At 45.2% G+C, this 17,921-nt stretch overlaps 1 protein-coding gene across 3 annotated transcripts in view; it reads right to left on the bottom strand.

The window, feature by feature from the left end:
- Nucleotides 1–932: 932 nt before the first annotated feature.
- LOC142491312 (histone H4 transcription factor-like) overlaps nt 933–17,921 on the bottom strand; it is a 43,654-nt gene continuing 26,665 nt past the window's right edge. For all 3 annotated transcript variants that reach the window (XM_075593696.1, XM_075593697.1, XM_075593699.1), the window contains 5 exons: nt 12,026–12,103; nt 10,973–11,093; nt 9,653–9,791; nt 8,014–8,138; nt 933–2,646 (listed from right to left, as the gene is read on the bottom strand). In XM_075593696.1, coding sequence (XP_075449811.1) covers nt 2,523–2,646; nt 8,014–8,138; nt 9,653–9,791; nt 10,973–11,093; nt 12,026–12,103 — 587 coding nt within the window. In that variant the 3' untranslated portion in view covers nt 933–2,522. The remainder of the gene's footprint in view (nt 2,647–8,013; nt 8,139–9,652; nt 9,792–10,972; nt 11,094–12,025; nt 12,104–17,921) is intronic.

Genomic DNA, 17,921 nt, shown 5'->3' with positions numbered 1-17,921 from the left:
TGCCCCTTCCTTAATCTAAAGTGTCCCATCTCTTATGTTAAGTGGCACTTAAACGAATACAAGTATGAAGCATCTGAAGTGGTGTGTAATAAATAAGTGGCAGATAAGCTTATTTACCCAGTGATAGGCAGCACAGAGGAACAGCACACAGGATAAGGAAAAGGGGAAAGAAGTTTCGAAGCATTACAAAAACGATGGGGCCTGTTCTCGTAGCTCCGAAGTTGTCCTCGCCTTGGCATGTTACGGAAGTAGCGGAATTAAATGGACACTTTAGAAGCGGTTTGTCACACTTCAGAGATCTGAGAATAGGCCCCAATGTGTATTATTAAAAGGCACAGAAAAATACCAATTTTGTATTATACTTTGCATTAGTACTTTTTTAATGGTACTATTAACCATTTTGTCTCTTTCTGCCGGCTAACCGCTCAGATGAACTTTCTTGATCTCAATAATTTGCAAAAAGGAAAGAAAAGAGAAAATGTGCGTATTTACTTGACTTTCTGACTATTTATTTATTTATATAGAACAATATCTAGGAAACAAACCAACGCAGGAATGAGAACTTGGCCTCTTACCAGGCAGGTGACAGGTTGGTATTTTTGAGGGGCGCTGGACACCTGCGCGTGTCGCATGGCGGTTTAGGTAGGTACGGTAGGTAGTACATCTGCCAAACCGCGTTGTTAACAGTAATAACTCGTGTATAACATGTAACAGCATCAGAACAAATATATAACACTAAGCCGAAAACCTCACATAACTGTATCCCAAAGCAATATCCATCCTAACACTAGGTAACAGCATCCCTGGATTTCTCAGTAATGGTGCACTTAGTGCGGGGGCGGGAAACTCCAGTCCTCAAGATATCCCTGCTTCAGCACAGGTGGCTCAATCAGTGTCTCTGTCAAAGGCTGAGCCACTGATTGAGCCACCTGTGCTGAAGCTGAAGTCTAAGCCAATTGTGCTGAAGCAGGGATATCCCGAAAACCTGACCTGTTGGTGGCCCTTGAGGACTGAAGTTGGCCACCCCTGACTTAGGTTATCCATTTTGTTTATTCCCCCCCCCCCCCAGTATTTTTCTTTTGCGTTGTATTATCTGTGCAATTTCACAACCACAATAAAAAGAAAAAGGTGTCTAATGTGTATATGTAATGAATATTTTGTGATATTTGTAACGGAGCTTTTCACACATCGTCGTTAAGGGTGAAATATGCCAAACAAACAAAAAAATGCTGAACCCTTCCACTACTGGCAGTAGGGTTGCCAGGTGTCCAGTATTGAACCAGACTGTCCTGTATTTGGACACTCTGTCCAGTAAAAAATGAGAGGTATTACCTCTCTGGACATAGTGACCTGACCGGCTTGGGCGGCTGTGGGATTTCCCAGAGCAGAGAGAGAGCAGGGCTGTTGCTAGGGGGCTGGGCAGCTTCCTCCATCCTGATTGGCTGCATTACTCAGCAGGAGCCAATCAGCAGGAGGTGTCGGGAGCCTTGGGGTGGCGCCAAGGAGAGGAAACAACATGAATTGGAGAGAGGTGTGTGTGTGTGTCTCAAACACATAGCACCTTTCACCATTGTGTCCAGTATTTTTGGAGAAGCCACATGGAAACCCTAACTGGCAGGGGAAAGGTTAAATTCTCATCATTGGTGCAGATGTGCTCCATGGCTAAGAACTTGCCCTCCATATAAATGTAGCCAAGTGGGAATACAAAGGTGCAATCCCACATAGATCCAGGTTGCCGGTGACCGGTTTAGTAGGCTATTTAACTAAATAAGTGGTGCTTTCTGAAGCACTTAGCTGCCCTTGTGCTGTTCCAGGAAAGGCACAGAGGTCAAAACAATGTGAGCCCTTGTATGTAGCTGGAATAGCACACAATGGTCAGTTGTTTTCAGAGCTGGCCTCAGTCACAGCAGTGACCGTTACAGGAGAGGAGGACTTCCTGTTCCGAGTCAGTCACCGGGCTGGAGGGATTGGGAACCAGAGCTTGGGGATACTGCACTGGCCATCACATCTCTGGGCTATTAGACATGTTGGCACATAAGAGGCGACCAATGGTAGCTATTTGTACATTGTTTTTGTCCTGATAATGTTTGTAAACACGGTAATCTAAAGTTTAGGGTCAGGTTTGCTACCCCTGTCTCTCTCTCTCTTATCATTGTCCTCCTTTTCTATTTGGCTCTCAGACTTGGAATGGGCCTCTAGGAATCTGATTACCTTATCAATGCGAACAACAAAAGCACTGACAGTCACCCACTTCTCAGGTTCCCCATTGTAACTGGGAACAAAGGAACATGTTCAGACAAACGCCTTTAACCCTTGATAGACTGAAGGGCTTGCAACACAATTGGCAGCCAAGGATTAAAAATACTTCTTTCATTTTCACGTTTCATGAAAGGCATCAAATACCAAACTTTAACCTATTGTGGTAATTGGCTCAATCTGGTCCAAGGTGGCATTGCACCTTTAGCAGCCTTGGGCTTAAAACATCTCTGCTGGGTGTGTATACGAGTTCCAGATCTCTCTGCTTATTCCTGGCTGTTGGAGACGGCTTCAGCTGGTGCTGGGCTAGTAGAGTTCTGACCAGAGTCTGATGCTGTTTTATAATCGGCTGTATTCAGTCTCCAGTGGCCATCACCGCCTCTCTTGTAACTGCGAACAAACACAAAAAGTGGCACAATGAATGTCATGTCATCAATGTGACATCCCTGGTCTTCTGTGTTAAAACAGCCAATTAATGCATGGTTTGTCTTTCCAGGAGCAGAGGGGTTAACAGTACCCCACTAGGTTGTGTAGTAATACAGCCATAGGAATAAGTATTACTTCCTATTCCACATACAACATAAAAAAAGGATCCTAATTGAAAGGAGAAGTTCTGCTGCCTCTGTTTTTAAAAACATGATTTAGCCATTTTATTAGATAGGTAGGGCTGGGGGGTCTTTGATACATTAATTTCAGCTACGTGGATCTCCTGCTTCCTTTCCGCTGCCACAGTCACCTCCAGGGGAAACAAAATGGAGGTTTCAATCTCCCGGGTCACGCGGCTCAATAAGTTGGCCTCAATATCATCCATCGCGGCTTTCTGTAGGCCAGCGTTACACGGGGGGTTTTCAACCTCCATGAAGTACCTGCAGTGCCTTCTCTGGTAAGTATCCTAGGAAGCAGGGGGTCCCCGGAGCTGAGCGGATCAGCGCCAAGACCTCCAGGGGCATTGGGCAAGGTGGGATTGCTGCTTCCAACAGGACTGTATGCGCCAGCCTCAGATGTCAAAAACATTTGCAAATGCAGAGTAATTGCAAATCTGAGCTCAAACAGGGAGGCGGGACCTCTCGTTCAGGACACCTATGTGTCCCTGAAGAAGGGGCCGTGAACCCCCCAAAACGTTGTGCTATGTCAGGGGTGCTCAACTCCCGTCCTCAAGCCCCCTCACCCCCACCCACCAACATGTCAGGCTTTCAGGATATCCCAGCTTCAGCACAGGTGTGCCTTTCATTGAGCCACCTGTGCTGAAGCAGGGACTGATTTTTTTTTACTCTTTTGTTTCTATGTTTGACAGAAGATCACATAGGCCATATATATTATTCCACTACAGCCGTTACTATATGTAAATAATTAGAAATGTGTTTGTTCCCCGTCACTTGGTGTTTATAACATGTAAAGGGTCAGTCCTGCCTAGGACAATACTGAGCTCAGGAGAGGGGCGCGTTGAATTGTTTCACTGTAGCTGTTTGACACCTTAAAAAAAACATTTGAAATATTTTACTGTCATTTTTTTCAACACTTAATATTTGCATGGTAAAAAAAAAAAGCTCTGGGGGTCCTTACAATTTTGGCAAACACTCTTATCACAAAGCGACATTAGTTAGACCCCAAATTGTTAGCTTGCCTGTGTTCTCATGTTAGCCAAGTAATTATCATGCCCTAATTAGTCAATCTAATCAAGTGTTTCCCAAATGTTCTGGTTTACCCGGTCGGTACAGTGCTGTTTTTCAAAGGTCTGCCCCAGTGTCCCAAAGGGCTTTTCTTCAAATGACGCCGCGGGCCACTTGACAAGAAAAAAATCTTCAAAATGATGCGGCCCAGTTTGAAAGAATGTGTCAGTAAGCAGCTAGGGTCAGCATGGAAGTGGGACTAGTGCATGGCACAGCTGGTTAAATAAGGAACCCTACATATGTAACACCTCCCCCCCCCCCGAAGGGAGATGGGTGGTTATAGGGTGGGCTGTGGTGCTATTTAGCTCACCTGTGATCTTACAGGAAGTCTGGGTCTCCGCAGATGTCATGTGGGAGTAGCAACAGGTCAGACTCTTTTAGGCAGTTCTTCCTTGGTACAGCGCCTCCATGCTGCGAGGCTCCTGCCAGGGAAAGGAGTGCCCCCCACAGGCACCTTCTCTCACAGTAACACACTCCAGACCAGCAACAGTACAACTTGCTTTTATTTGAACCAGCACAGTCTTGCCATACACCAGTCTTTCCTTTCCTCCTTCCCTGGATTAAGCTCAAGGGGGTTGAGGCCCCAAATTCCCATCCTTAGCCCCCTTACCCTCTGATGGGATAAGGTGGAGTAGCTCCCACTCCTCAGAGGGAGGGGATAGAACCACACACAATTTAGTGGAGGCCATCCTTTATACCTGGGAGGGGCTTGTAACCCTGCCCCATAACGGCACGTCCAGGTACTGACATGCATCACACCACTGGCATGTGATCCAGTCAGTACCCTCCCAGGCATGACACTCCAACTGCCGTTAGGTCTGCACCTGGATATGGTAACATTGTACCCTATCCAGTCTGCAACTCACTTACTAGGCCTCTGTGTAGGAGTTTAACCCCAACACTGCCTGTTCCTATCAGGACTTATAATGTTAAGGCCAAGGGGAAGGGTATAGCCATGGGCACTAGGCTACACATAGTAACCCTAACCCTCCTCTGAGTACAGTGAGCTATCATGCCCTAATTCTACATGGTCTCTGCTGTAGTGAACATGTAAAGGTTTTAAGATAATAGAACATGGCAGGCATATGCTTATAGGGGTCCATGTTAAAATGAACATGAAGTAAGAGGTGACACTGTGTGCTCATTTGCATGTCATTTCCCAGAATCCCTTGAAGCAGTGGAAGCATTGTATGCCGAGAGATAATTGTGAAAAGTAGGTTGCAGACCTGCCTGATATATGTGAATGTGCTCACAAGTAATATTTGTATTAACAAAACAGAGAAAGACAGCCATTTTTAGATGAGAGAATGAATGAACTAGTGTATTAGCACAGAAAGAGAGGAGAAAAAGAAATCATTTTTATTTATAAAAATATTTTACGAGGAAAAAATACATTGAGAGTAACCTCGAATTTCAAGTATGTCCTGGGTACAAATGAATAAGTTGTCAACATTATAAGTTACAGTGACAAACATGTTTTAAAGAGCGAAACAGCCAAAGTCTTGAAAGAAGACAGGAGCCCGTTTTGAGAAACTCAGGAAATGAGTTCCAGCAGTGGGGTGTTGTTCAGCAAGAGCAGGACAAGCAAGCAGATTCTTTATTGAACGATGGAACCATATGCATGTGTCTGGAGGTAGATATAAGGCCTTGACCCCGTTGCCTATTACAGCGTCCGCTGTGGCGGACGCAGCATGGACGAGATCCCTCCCCTCAATGGCGCCAGGCCCGCTGCAAGGGGGGGCCGCAGCGCTGGGGCGAGAGCTGCTCCTGCTCTCAATAGAATTGAGAGCAGGACTCGCGTCAAGCGATACGGCACGCCCCCCGGCGGTTCAACCAATGAGGGCGAACTTGCCGGGTGACGTCATGGCCGCGGCCCCGTCACTCCCTCGCCACGCCCCCCCCCCCCCCCGTTCTCTCTTCCTGCAGTGAGCTGCAGACCAGGTAACCGGCTGGACGCGCCGCCAATCTCGCGGGCGCGCGTTGCAGCGGAGATACCGGGGCCTTAGCCTTAGGAGAAAGGTGCTGTGTACAGTGGGTGTGGGAAGCCTGCTCAGATCATTTAGTAACTTGTCCAGATAGTACTTGAAGGTAAGACAGGAAAAATGTCTGTTGTGTCTTGACACAAGGGATAGCCAATCTAGTTCAAGTAACATATCGCCATGGTGGGTGTAATAAGACAAAAAGGCATACTGAGTTGTAAAGTATGTCAAGTTTGCTGGAGTGAATTTGGGGTGCTGTACCATACACTATGTCCCACATTAGCATCTGCTGTGCAATGTACTTTCTGACCAATGAGCTTAGGCAGGATTTATTTCTATAAAGTTTTTGCAATCCAATTTTCAATTTGTTATAGATTTTGGATGTCAGTTTGTCAATATGCAAACCAAATGTTAGATGGGAGTCCAGGCACATACCCAAATATTTAAAGCTACTAACTGAGGCAAGATTAGTGTTAGAGCTGGTTCTGATCCATAGCTCTGTCATGGGAAGCTTTAGAAATGTAGCCTTAGTCCCATGTACCAAACTTACATTGTTACATGAGGTTGAAAAAAAGACATCAAGTCGCCCCAAAAACTGACATCTGAAAGGGTTCCCCAAGAGCTACTCCCCTCTGCACAGAACCAGCGTGCTAAGGGTAAACATAAGGGATTTTTTTCAGCCCCCCCCACTGGAATGTTTATGACCCCTGACAAAGGAATTTCAAAGCCCAGCTGAGTTCAATCAGAACACTTTCAACCTCCATCTGCTTTGCCCCAAAGGCAGACAGCCGAAGGGCAGCCGAAGGGTGTCAGCCTTTTACTGCCATTTGTTGCTCGATTACTGGGTTGGATAAAGTCTTCTAATACATTGCAGGCCTATCCTACCTCTTCTAACACAACGCATTGTCGGACTATTCTACCTCTTCTTAAGCAATTTTAATTTTGTCTGTAACTGTTACACAGGCCCATAATCATATATTATCTCTAACTGTCCATTAAATGTCTGTAAATTGAATATATAACAGTGGAGACAGAAGTGAAACGGGCATACGGACTTGTATATAAACGAAAATGGTTATTTTGGCACAATACTTTTTTGTTGCTATGCAAGTCCGTGTGCCCGTTTCACTTCTATCCCCCCTGATGATTTCTTTGGGACCTTAGGATGCCCTTCTGAATTGGAGCACTGGCTGATAAGTATCATGTGATGTTCTACAGCAGGGGTGCGCGAACTCCCTGCGCTGCGCCCCCCCTGCCTGCTCTCCTCCTCGGTCGCCCTTCCCCCTTTCCTCCAATGAAGCATCAAATTATGCTGTGGGGTCATGTGACGTCACGTGGCCCACGGCGTCACTTGACGTCACATCTCCATGGTAACGGGCATCAAGTTCTCCTTACCACTTAGATTGTAAGCTCTTCGGGGCAGGGACTCCTTTTCCTATTGTTACTTTTATGTTGAAGCGCTTATTTCTATTATGTCACGTGTATTACTGCTGTAAAGTGCTATGTACAGGGATGGCGCTATATAAATAAGGCTATACAGGCAGTCCTCGGTTATCCGACACAATGCGTTTCTCAAAATGGCGTTGGATAGCGAAACGTTGTAAAGTGAAACACGTTTTCCCATAGGAACACTGTTTAAATGAAAGATTCCGTTCCCGAAGGCATTTTTAACACTAAAATACACCAAATATTTTACGCAGGCAATAAGATATGCAGCACACACATAAATGAAGAAGTGTATATACTGTATTATATATATAATATAACATAATAAATAATATATTATATGGTATAATATTATATATATGCTCTTACGACGCTTTGCAACGTTGTGTGTGTGTGTGTATATATATATACACATACACATACACATAAACAACATTGCAAAGCATCGTAAGAGCGTTGGATAAGCCGTTTTGGTGTTGTAAAAATGAACATAGGTATGCGTTGGATAAGCCATTCGTTGTAAAGCGAAGCGTTGTAAAACGAGGACTGCCTGTACATACACTTGTCTCTCCTTGTGAAGTTCACCCATTGCTGGGCCTTCTGCCATTTTTGGAAAAAGCAGATCCAGATATTAAACTGCAAAGGATGTGTATAGCGATTACCTGAAGCGAGAGCGGCCTGGAGGACAGCTAAGTCCATGCACTTTGCGAAGATGTGTGGTTAATGTGTGTCCCCAGGAGAAACACTTCTCACAAATGTGACAAATGTAGCCGGACAAACCTGTACCCTAAAGAAGAGAAATAACGAGGGTTATGTAACGGAGTTGCGAGGCAGAAGGTGTCTGTAATTCAGTAAAACTCAATAAAAACAGGCAACTTTTGTCTGGATTGTGGCTAATTTTACCTGAGTCTACAAATAAATGAATTCAACACCAGGCCGTACTAATCAATTATCTGTTTTCAACAGTTTATATATTGGGGCTGGCAGAAAATGAATCAATTAAATGTTGCATTGCTACAGTATATCTTGTCAAAAACATTACAGGGGAGATGAAGCAATGAAAAGAAAGTGCAAATAGACGATTGTTTTCACGCATTGCGCCATTGTTTGCGTTGCTTTTTTTTCACGCATTGCGCCATTGTTTGCGTTGCCTTTTTTTGCGCGCATTGCGCCATCGTTTGCGTTGCCTTTTTTTCACACATTGCTCCACTTTTTGCATTTGAATCAAATGTAAGACACTGATTTGTACATTTGCTGCAAATTATTACCCAGAAAAGTTTGCCCCATCTCAAACCTGGTGAATTAATTTGACACATCTGTGCGTCATGTAACTCCTCCCTAACGCCTCCTATTGACACCCCAAATTGCACGCTGACGCACACAGGGCAAAACTTGAAGCAAAGACCTTAATAATTATAAAGAGACTCGATGAAAATGACGCCATTTCTGTCAAGTTTGCTCATTATTTGCCTTGATACCTCACCCCTTCGAAGTGTTACTTATTGGGTTGCTAAAGTATCTTCAACAGAAGAACAGAGGAAAATGTCACAATGTTCCTGTTTGTGTCATTTGACTAACTGAGGGCTGCCAAAGACAGAGGTCATTACACTCTGCTCATATTACTCGACCTCTCTGCAGCATTTGCTACTGTGGACCACCTTCTTCTCCTTCAGATTCTCCGTACTCTTGGTATTCGTAACAAAGCTCTATCCTGGATCTCCTCTTACCTCTACCCAAAGTACTACCCATCGTACTATCAGTGTCTCCTTTGCTAACCCCCCCTTGGCCTTTGCTTAAGATATTCGCTTTCATTATCAGCCATCCCTTTAGGTTACCATATTTCTCAATTACTATGGGGTCTATGACTCTTATAGATTATTTTGTTATTGGGAATGTTATTATAGTACTGCAGAATACTTTGTGGCTCTTTATATTATGATTCATGTCAATGACCATGTTTTGTATGCTGCAATAAAGATTTTTCACTTTTTTTTCTACATTGGGACCACGACTTTTTATTTTTGTTTGATCAATCAAGCGATCGGGATCAGTTTGTGTGTGCCCGGGAGCCTGTCTCTTTCTGTTTCAGGATATCCCAGCTTCAGCACAGGTGGCTCAATCAGTCCCTGCATCAGCACAGGTGGTTCAATCAAAGGCTCAGTCAAAGCTGAGATATCCTGAAAACCTGACCTCTTGAGGGGGGCTTGAGGACTAGAGTTAAGTGTCCCCTGACTTAAACAACTCCCCCATAAGCTCCCTTACAAAGGCTGCAAACATTAATACAGTATGTGTGTTTCTTACCTCGTGTGCTCTCTTATGATGCTGTCTGATGGATTGCAGGCTGCGGGCAGTAAATCCACAGCTATCAAAACTGCAGTAATAGGCAAGGTCTTCATTATGTATTTCAACGTGTTTTTGGAGATCATAAGGGTCCTTAAATCTGCAGAGAGGAACAAAAGAGAAAATGTTTCCCATGCGGTAAGGTTCAGAATCCCAAGAAGTTCTGCCAACTCTTGCGCAATAGTTGCCAGTCCCCATCACTGGCGGCAGTCACTTTCTGTGGCCGGCAGTCTGGCTCACTCACAACATGAGGTCTCATTTATTATATGGCAATGGGATTCATTAGATGGCATGCGGGCTTAACCCAAAGTCTAACAAAAACAGAAAGGCCAGCGCATCATACAAAATGACAACATATAGTGCAATATCTCAGTGCTTTATCTGCTCATGAAAAATGGTCATTTAGTTTAACCCTTGGGCCTAGAGGTTATAAGCCTGCAGCCACTTCATGGCATGCCTAATCTGCAGGTCCTAACACTACCTGTCCCAATTCTCATGTACCTCTCTTTTCTGCTGGAGGGAGAAAGACCAAAGTCTAATTCACTGGATGGCAGTTCCACTCACGGCATGGCAGTCTCATCCTTTGGTTTGCAGTCTCACCTCACTCATGAATAACAATCCCACTCACTACTTGGTAGACAGTCTCAGGCCGAGGCCCCGCTGCCTCAGTCAGCGCACCCGCACTGCATGCAGGCGGCGCGCTGAGAGGCAATTGACCGCTACCTGCGGTCCATAGGGAACGGGGGTGGCGTGGTTTGAACGGAGGGTCCGTTCGTCCCCCGCCACCCCCCCCTGTCGTTCCCCCCCCCCGTCGGTCTGTCCCGCCCCCCCCACACACACAACACACAACACACACACACACATACATGCACACACTCCCCCCCCCACTCAACCTTTTGGAGGTGGGGGAAGCTCTGACACTCCAGCCCCCGGCGCTGATAGGCTCAACAGCGCACCACGTGACGCGTCACCGCTCGGGATCGCAATCTTCTTTCATCCCCTGGCGGCTGACGCGTCACAGCGCGTAGTGAGCCTTGTCGGAAGGAGGCAGCGGGGACAGGCAGGAGGTAGGTGGCTGGTGGCCCGCGCACACGCGGCCGTCCGCAGCGGGTCCTCAGCCTTACACACAATTTGTTTACAGTCGCCCTCCTTTTCATGACCAATCCTCTGATAGCTTTGCACAGATATTTGCATAAGTCAGAATCTTGCATGCAATTGACATTTTGTAAGGGCTAGACCCCCATTTTTACTAATTTGTGCCCATAGTGAACTGCAACCTACCGCCTGCTACAGAAATCACATGGAAAGGGGCGCTCTTCGGAGTGTCGATATTTTACATGTGTCTTCAGACTCGACTGAGTGGCACTTATCACACCACAGTGAGGACACTGAGCCCGACTTGCTGAAGAAACAAACAACAAAATGAGGAAACTAAGGGTTTTTTTTTATCTGGGTTAATCTTGGTGGCTATTAAAGTCAATGGGATATATTCACTAAAGCATAATAGCCATTGCTGCTCAATAAGACATTCACTTGACCAGCCAGTAATGAGCAGTACTGGATATCACATGCTATTGAATCTATAATAATAGTAGCATGTTCTTGTATAGCGCTGCTAGTTGTACGCAGCGCTTTACAGAGACATTTTGCAGGCACAGGTCCCTGCCCCGTGGAGCTAACAATCTATGTTTTTGGTGCCTGAGGCACAGGGAGATAAAGTGACTTACCCAAGGTCACAAGGAGCCGACACCGGGAATTGAACCAGGTTCCCCTGCTTCAAACTCTCAGTGCCAGCCAATGTCGTTACTCACTGAGCCGCTCCTTCTCCCGTGATGCTACTAACTTTTAAACCACTGGGTGCAATAATAATAAAATAATAGTAACTTTTATTTCATATAGCGCTTTTCTCCCAATGGGACTCAAAGCGCTTCACAACTACAGTATAGCGTGCGGTACGCAGCATTTTACATAGAGTTTTTACAGACACCGGTCCTGTCCCATAGAGCTTACAATCTATTATTTTGGTGCCTGAAGCACAGGGAGATAAAGTGACTTGCTCAAGGTCACAAGGAGCGGACACCGGGATTTGAATAAGGCCCCCGCTTCAAACCCAGTGCCATTGTTTACAAAGTCAGTGTCTTTACTCACTGCGCCGCTCCTTGTGCGTCTTAGTAACATATACTGAAGCTGCAGCAAAGTGAAGGCACTTAGAGGCCTTATTCTATATAGTTCAAAGCAGTCGTTCAGGTTGTTTTCAGCCCACAATTCCCATTGAAGCTTATGAAATTATATCCACCCACGGAAAAACAGAAAGCACAAAGGGGAATGCCTTACAATGCCCACGGACATGGTCCCGGAGAAGCCTCTCACTGCCATAGTGCTTCTCACACAGCTGGCACATAAACCGGTGCTCTGAAACTCATCAAAACAGAGAAACATGTGGTGAAACCTGGTTAGTCAGTGAAATGTGATAATAATTAGCGGAAGATTAGAACGAGTCCGGCGTACCACATACATATAAGAATTAAGTGATCATTTAGTCATTCCTGTTGAGTGGCACAAAAAAAAGATCCAACGTTTCGATGCAACATGCATCTTCACCAGGAATTTTGCATAATTAGAGAAAATCATAGCTATATACAGATGTAGGAAGACTTAATGTTCCTGTGACCGCGGGAAACGAAGTGCAATACCCTTGATACTTCATTGTATGTCACCTCCCTGTGACCACGGCTGCTGAGTGGTGTTGTGTGGCTACCTTAGTACTTTGCAGTAACTGTAGGCGGTGCTAATGTCGTTCAGCTAAATTCAATGTATTCCCAGGCTAATGCTGCAATAATGCACGTTTTGTACTGCCCTGTGTAATGTAACCCACCCCTTATTCCCATACACTCTTTCAATGCTCGGACACTTCAAATAACAGACAGTCTTTATAAATGAGGACATATTTATTAAAGTAAATTAGAGAATCGTGTATTGTACTCTGCATTGGCCAAAATAAATAAATAAAATCAAGTGCAAATATCCCTTACTCAAACCAATTAATAAACCAAGTGAAAAAATGGCGACAAAAGTGATAAAACGTGATATATAGTATGTAACAGGGGACTTATCCCTGTTCAGTAATGTGCCTTTAATCCAGCAGTGTGGTGGTTAACCTCTGGTAGTTAGTTACTAAACACCACCTGCCTGATTAGATTGTTTACAAAAACCTGTCTGTTCAGACAGGAAGTGACTCTTTAGCTCTGACTGAGAGCTGACCCTTAGAGCCGACCAGTCTTGAGCTCTGCACAGCAGACCTGATTTCAAGACACAGGGAAAACTACTACACCTGAAGCTGAACCAGGAAGTGAGATTTTCCCTCCAAGAAACAGATAAGACTTTAATTCTTAAGAGACTGCTTATATCTGCTTATTTCATGTTATATGTTTTGGGGCTGCGAGAACTGCTTGACTAAGGGAGATGTGAATTATTGCATAGTGTTTCACTAGAAATACTCCCAAGTGAATAGAAGCTTTGTTCCCCCCCTGTGTTTGGATAATTTCCTGATGAAAAGGAAAAGGCACAATAAAGCCTTATTATAATTTCACATTATAAACGACTCTTTCCAAGTCTAGGAAGGCACAGAGAAAACAAGATCCGGAGCCGAAATATTCTCCAGGGGAGCCACGGAAACGTTTTAAGATCTTTACTTTAAGGTTGCGTCCCCGCTAGCGCTGAGCTCGCTGAGCGGGCGGCGCTTGCAAAGTGACTTGCATATATATTGGCAAGTCCCCGCTCACGCGATGCGCGTATGCGTGGGCACACACGCTCACCGGCACTCTGCGATTAAGTAAACAAATGATTTAAACTTTCTAGCGCGCTAAGGTTCCCCTCCAGCGTACCACCTGCGGGGGCCCCGCCCCCCCCCCCCCCGTGAGAGCTTGCGAAAATTTAAAGGACACCCGGCGCTCATGCTTGGAGAGCTTTCCAAGCATGAGCGCGCTCAGCGCCAGCGGGGACAAAGCCTTAGATTATGGATGATCGAGGGTGTGCTGGTGTATAATGGATACAAAAGTAAGTGGAACCCTCTACTTTTAGCTCTCAGACTTACAACTATCTCAGAGGCTGGGACCTGAAGTCCCTTGTTACTTACTGGATGTCACGGGAGACCAAGCATTTATACCTTTATACCGGGATCATATCACTGAGCAAAACCAAATGATAAAAACAAATCGTCATTTATGCCACTGAAACAGACGTACACACAGTGGATTACAAAATACAAGAGAAAAACACACTTACTGGGCGTCTGGGGGGAAAAAACTATACTTTCCTAGCTTCTACAGTCCATAAAACAAAGTTTGAAGTTGACCGGGACTTAGCCCGAAAAGTCCTGGAACTCAAATCGGCATGAATTACCAGACGCCACCGCTGTATCCGTTCCGGAGACACCGAAATCCCTTGACTGGGAGATAGCAACAAACGTTCTGGTACTCTTTTCGGCTTGAAGTTCCAGCCGTGACAGCTACGTTCTCTTCTCAGAACTTGGCCTCGAAAAGTTTGAATTAGAACATTTTTTGCCTTGAAATTTCTGAGGCCGGCTCGCGTCTATTTTTCCAAGAGAATCTTTTGGTGATTTTGAATTTGCCGCAATAGTCTTGGCGCTCAAAGTCTTAGAGAATCTCAACACCGGATTGGCTGCAGGGTTTCTTATAGTATTTTGGCGTTTATTCACAAAATACTACAGCCAATCCCAGCGTGGGCACTTTACAACCAGCCAATCAGATGCCTGCCAGTCTTCTGATGTCGGGTAAGCGGATCTTCTGAATGAAACAAGGGCACGTGCGCGTTGGTCACCTTAGCCACTAGTCATGCAGAAGCCACCCGCAGGGCTAGGTGCCTCCAGGTCTGGGAAGGTGAATACTTGCCGGAACAGCTTGTATTCATTCCAGGACGTGGGTACTTCACCTAGCCATCCTGCCCAAATGTTCTTCACACCTCTGGCAGTATCTGTGGCTTTCAAGTCCGGACCCTGAGTAGACACAGTGGCACCACAGTTTGGTAGTCATCTGGCTCACTCAGAATACCAGCTTTAAAAGCCCAGCTTATTTTACTGTGCATAAGCATAATACATTTTAAACAAACCCGTTTAATAAAATACACTTTTACACTTTTATCCTGTCTAAGTCTCTTGGTTATGAGGGGTAGAATGGGACTCTATACTTTTATTCCCATTAGCCATATCCCTCACACACTGCAAACCTGACTGTCACAGTAACTTATGACAAGATATAATGAACACCAAATATCTGGGTTGAACTGAACGAGGCTTAGATATAATAAAATATATTTATTCCTTAAAAAGGTGAACACAGCAATATAGTACAATTAACAGACAAGAAGGTAACACTTACTTAGGGTTGGGGGATGGAGAAGTATCAGCTAGCAATTCTCCAGCAATCCAGTGACATTCCAGGTGGAATCAGAAGCACAACTAAAAACTGTAGGGTTGACACAGTTTATATACCTGTGTAACCCTATTCTTAACATTGAATACAGACTATTGGTGAACAATTATCTGTATCCAATCCCTAACGTGGAGACACAGATTAACCCATGCCCCCCAGCTAATTAGCCCATGTGTACTGGGACTCTAAGGGTCTTATTTCTGTAGCCCCATAATTAAATCAGGGGCGACGACCAGTCTACCAAATGAAGTATCTGATAGGATCTGCATTGTTTGTAGGTGTAGGCATAACACTTACAAACCACTCCAGTTTGATGATTCTCCGCCCTCAGGTAACAATTAGAGTGGCAGAGTCTGTTGATTAGTACTTGGTTCCTAGTGTAAACAATCAGGGCAGTTAACTTTTGATCACAGTGCTTATGCTCAATCATCCGGCTGCCCTTCATGACCTATTAGCATAGCAGATGGAGTCTGCATTTTCAGAGCAGATCCAAAATACTATACATATACACTTTAATATCTACACATATTAATAAGTTCCATTCTGGTGGGCTCAGTGGGTCGAAATTTGCAGGTTTTTAATGCCTACAGTGACTCCACATATTGGCCAAATTTCAACTCTCTGCGACCTCCAGAACTGGAGATACAGAAATGCACTTTAAAACATTAAAATACAGGATTATAATGAAACATGGGAACAGGGGAACATACAGTTTCCTGACATGACAAGGTGTAAGCCACATTCCTGGACCGCAGTCCAGTTAACCCCTTGCCTCCCTGGTGAGGTCAGGGGGTGGCCATATGGGGTGCAACCCCTTTAATACCGGGCCAACCCCCCTCTCCCTCTACACTGACTTAGACTTCATAGCCGTCTGGGCTATTACACATTTATGAAACACAAAATATTTTTCATCATTTTTCGTCTAAGTCCCAAAGAAGAATGAAAAGATGCGTAGGCTCATTCCCAGGGCTGTAGCTCATTCCCTTAAGAAAACCCCATCTCGGTTAGAACTAAAAAATGCTTATGCGCATTCCCAGGGCTGTATTTCCTTCCTTTAGTGAAAATAAGATTTAGGTTTCATAAAAACTCTCGCAACATCAGATAAAGTTGGAGTAACCCCCAGAACCTCTATACTGGTTCTGGGGTACTGGGGCATATACTGGGGGACCCTCACTAACTTAGGGACCTTTGACTGTACCCGGGATACACATATCCCTATGCCCCCATTTACCTTTCTGGTCTGTGCTGAAGCAGGGAAATCTGGCCGTGAGTCGCGTAATTGTTTTCAAGGGAGGATTTTGACCAGGGTGATATATCTATATGTTCCCGGGAATCTGACATGATTCCTGGATACATTTTTGGGGTGGCCAGCAACTCTGGCCCCCGGCTATCTAGACACAATCTGACAACACTTTTACCGCAACCTCCCCTTGAAACTCATAGCCTCTGAATCTCCACTGGTTATTGCTCCTGGAAAGGTAAAACACACACAACATTTTTGTCATACAATCATATGCATTTCATGTAGGACAGACAGGTTCAATAGCTGACACTCTAAAACCCCAAATATGGATCAGAGGTAACCAGCCGGGCATAATACCTTTATTAATGGCCTGGTTACCCCCTCACCGTCACACTGGACCACATGTGGCCTAAAGTCAGACTGCAGGAATAATATAAATACAGTATGGGTAACAACTATTTTACTACCCCCTTACAGTAATAACTCAGGCACCTTGTGACCCTCGGCAGAGGATCACTAGAAACTGTACACACTTTCAACACAATCCCCAAACAGCGCTGTGCAGGTGTGAGTCCGTGTCAGTGGTGTAGTAGCCATCCAGTCCTTGGTATGTTGGCTTATGATGTTGCCGGTTCACCGTGGGAGCTCATGCTGTACTGAGCCAGTTACAGGCCTGTGTTTCACAAAGATGCTTTGGTACCACTGTGTCTTTATAGCCGGTGAGGGTCCCCTCCAGCGGCGCCCAATCTCTTTTCCACTCTGGAAGTGTAGCTCTCAGCTCCGGTCACCACGTGCCACGTGTACTCTCTCTGCAGACCTCGAACCGGCTCAGTTCCGTGCAGATCTAATCTAATGTGGCTGCCTTTCCTTTTCTTAAAGGCTCCTCTCCCTCATAGTCCCTCATAATAATAATAATAATAATAGTATGTCCTTGTATAGCGCTGCTAGTTGTACGCAGTGCTTTACAGAGACATTTTGCAGGCTGAGGTCCCTGGAGCTTACAATCTATTTTTTGGCGCCTGAGGCACAGGGAGATAAAGTGATTTGCCCAAGGTCACAAGGAGCCAACATCGGGAATTGAACCAGGCTCCCCTGCTTCAAACTCTGTGCCAGTCAGTGTCTTTACTCACTGAGCCACTCCTTCCACAGCTGTTATTATTGGCTGTTCTCGTGTCTATCACAATCACGTGAAAGAGGAACCTGCCAGGGGGAAGTGTGACGGTGTGTGAGCTGACACACACACACACACGGGGTTACACAAGTCAAAAAGTATAAATACAAATGTTTAATTGTATGCCGACACGTATGTGCACAGAACTGTTAAACCCTCCGTAACACAGGTGCAACACTGCCAGAACAGTACATAAACCACACAAAGTAGTTACGCATTTTCCTGGAACGCACTGCGACTAAAAGATATTTGCTGTGCCATCTGGCGGTCAGATACCGAAAGTTATTTTAAAAGAAAAAAACACTACCGAGCCATGGGATGACATTTTGTTGCCTTCCAGCAATGTCCGGCGTCTGGACAGCGGTA

This window comes from Ascaphus truei, chromosome 3 (assembly GCF_040206685.1).
Source record: "Ascaphus truei isolate aAscTru1 chromosome 3, aAscTru1.hap1, whole genome shotgun sequence".
Taxonomy (NCBI): Eukaryota; Metazoa; Chordata; class Amphibia; order Anura; family Ascaphidae; genus Ascaphus; species Ascaphus truei.
Note: the sequence above shows the minus strand (reverse complement) of the source record. Positions and strands in the feature narration are given on the sequence as shown.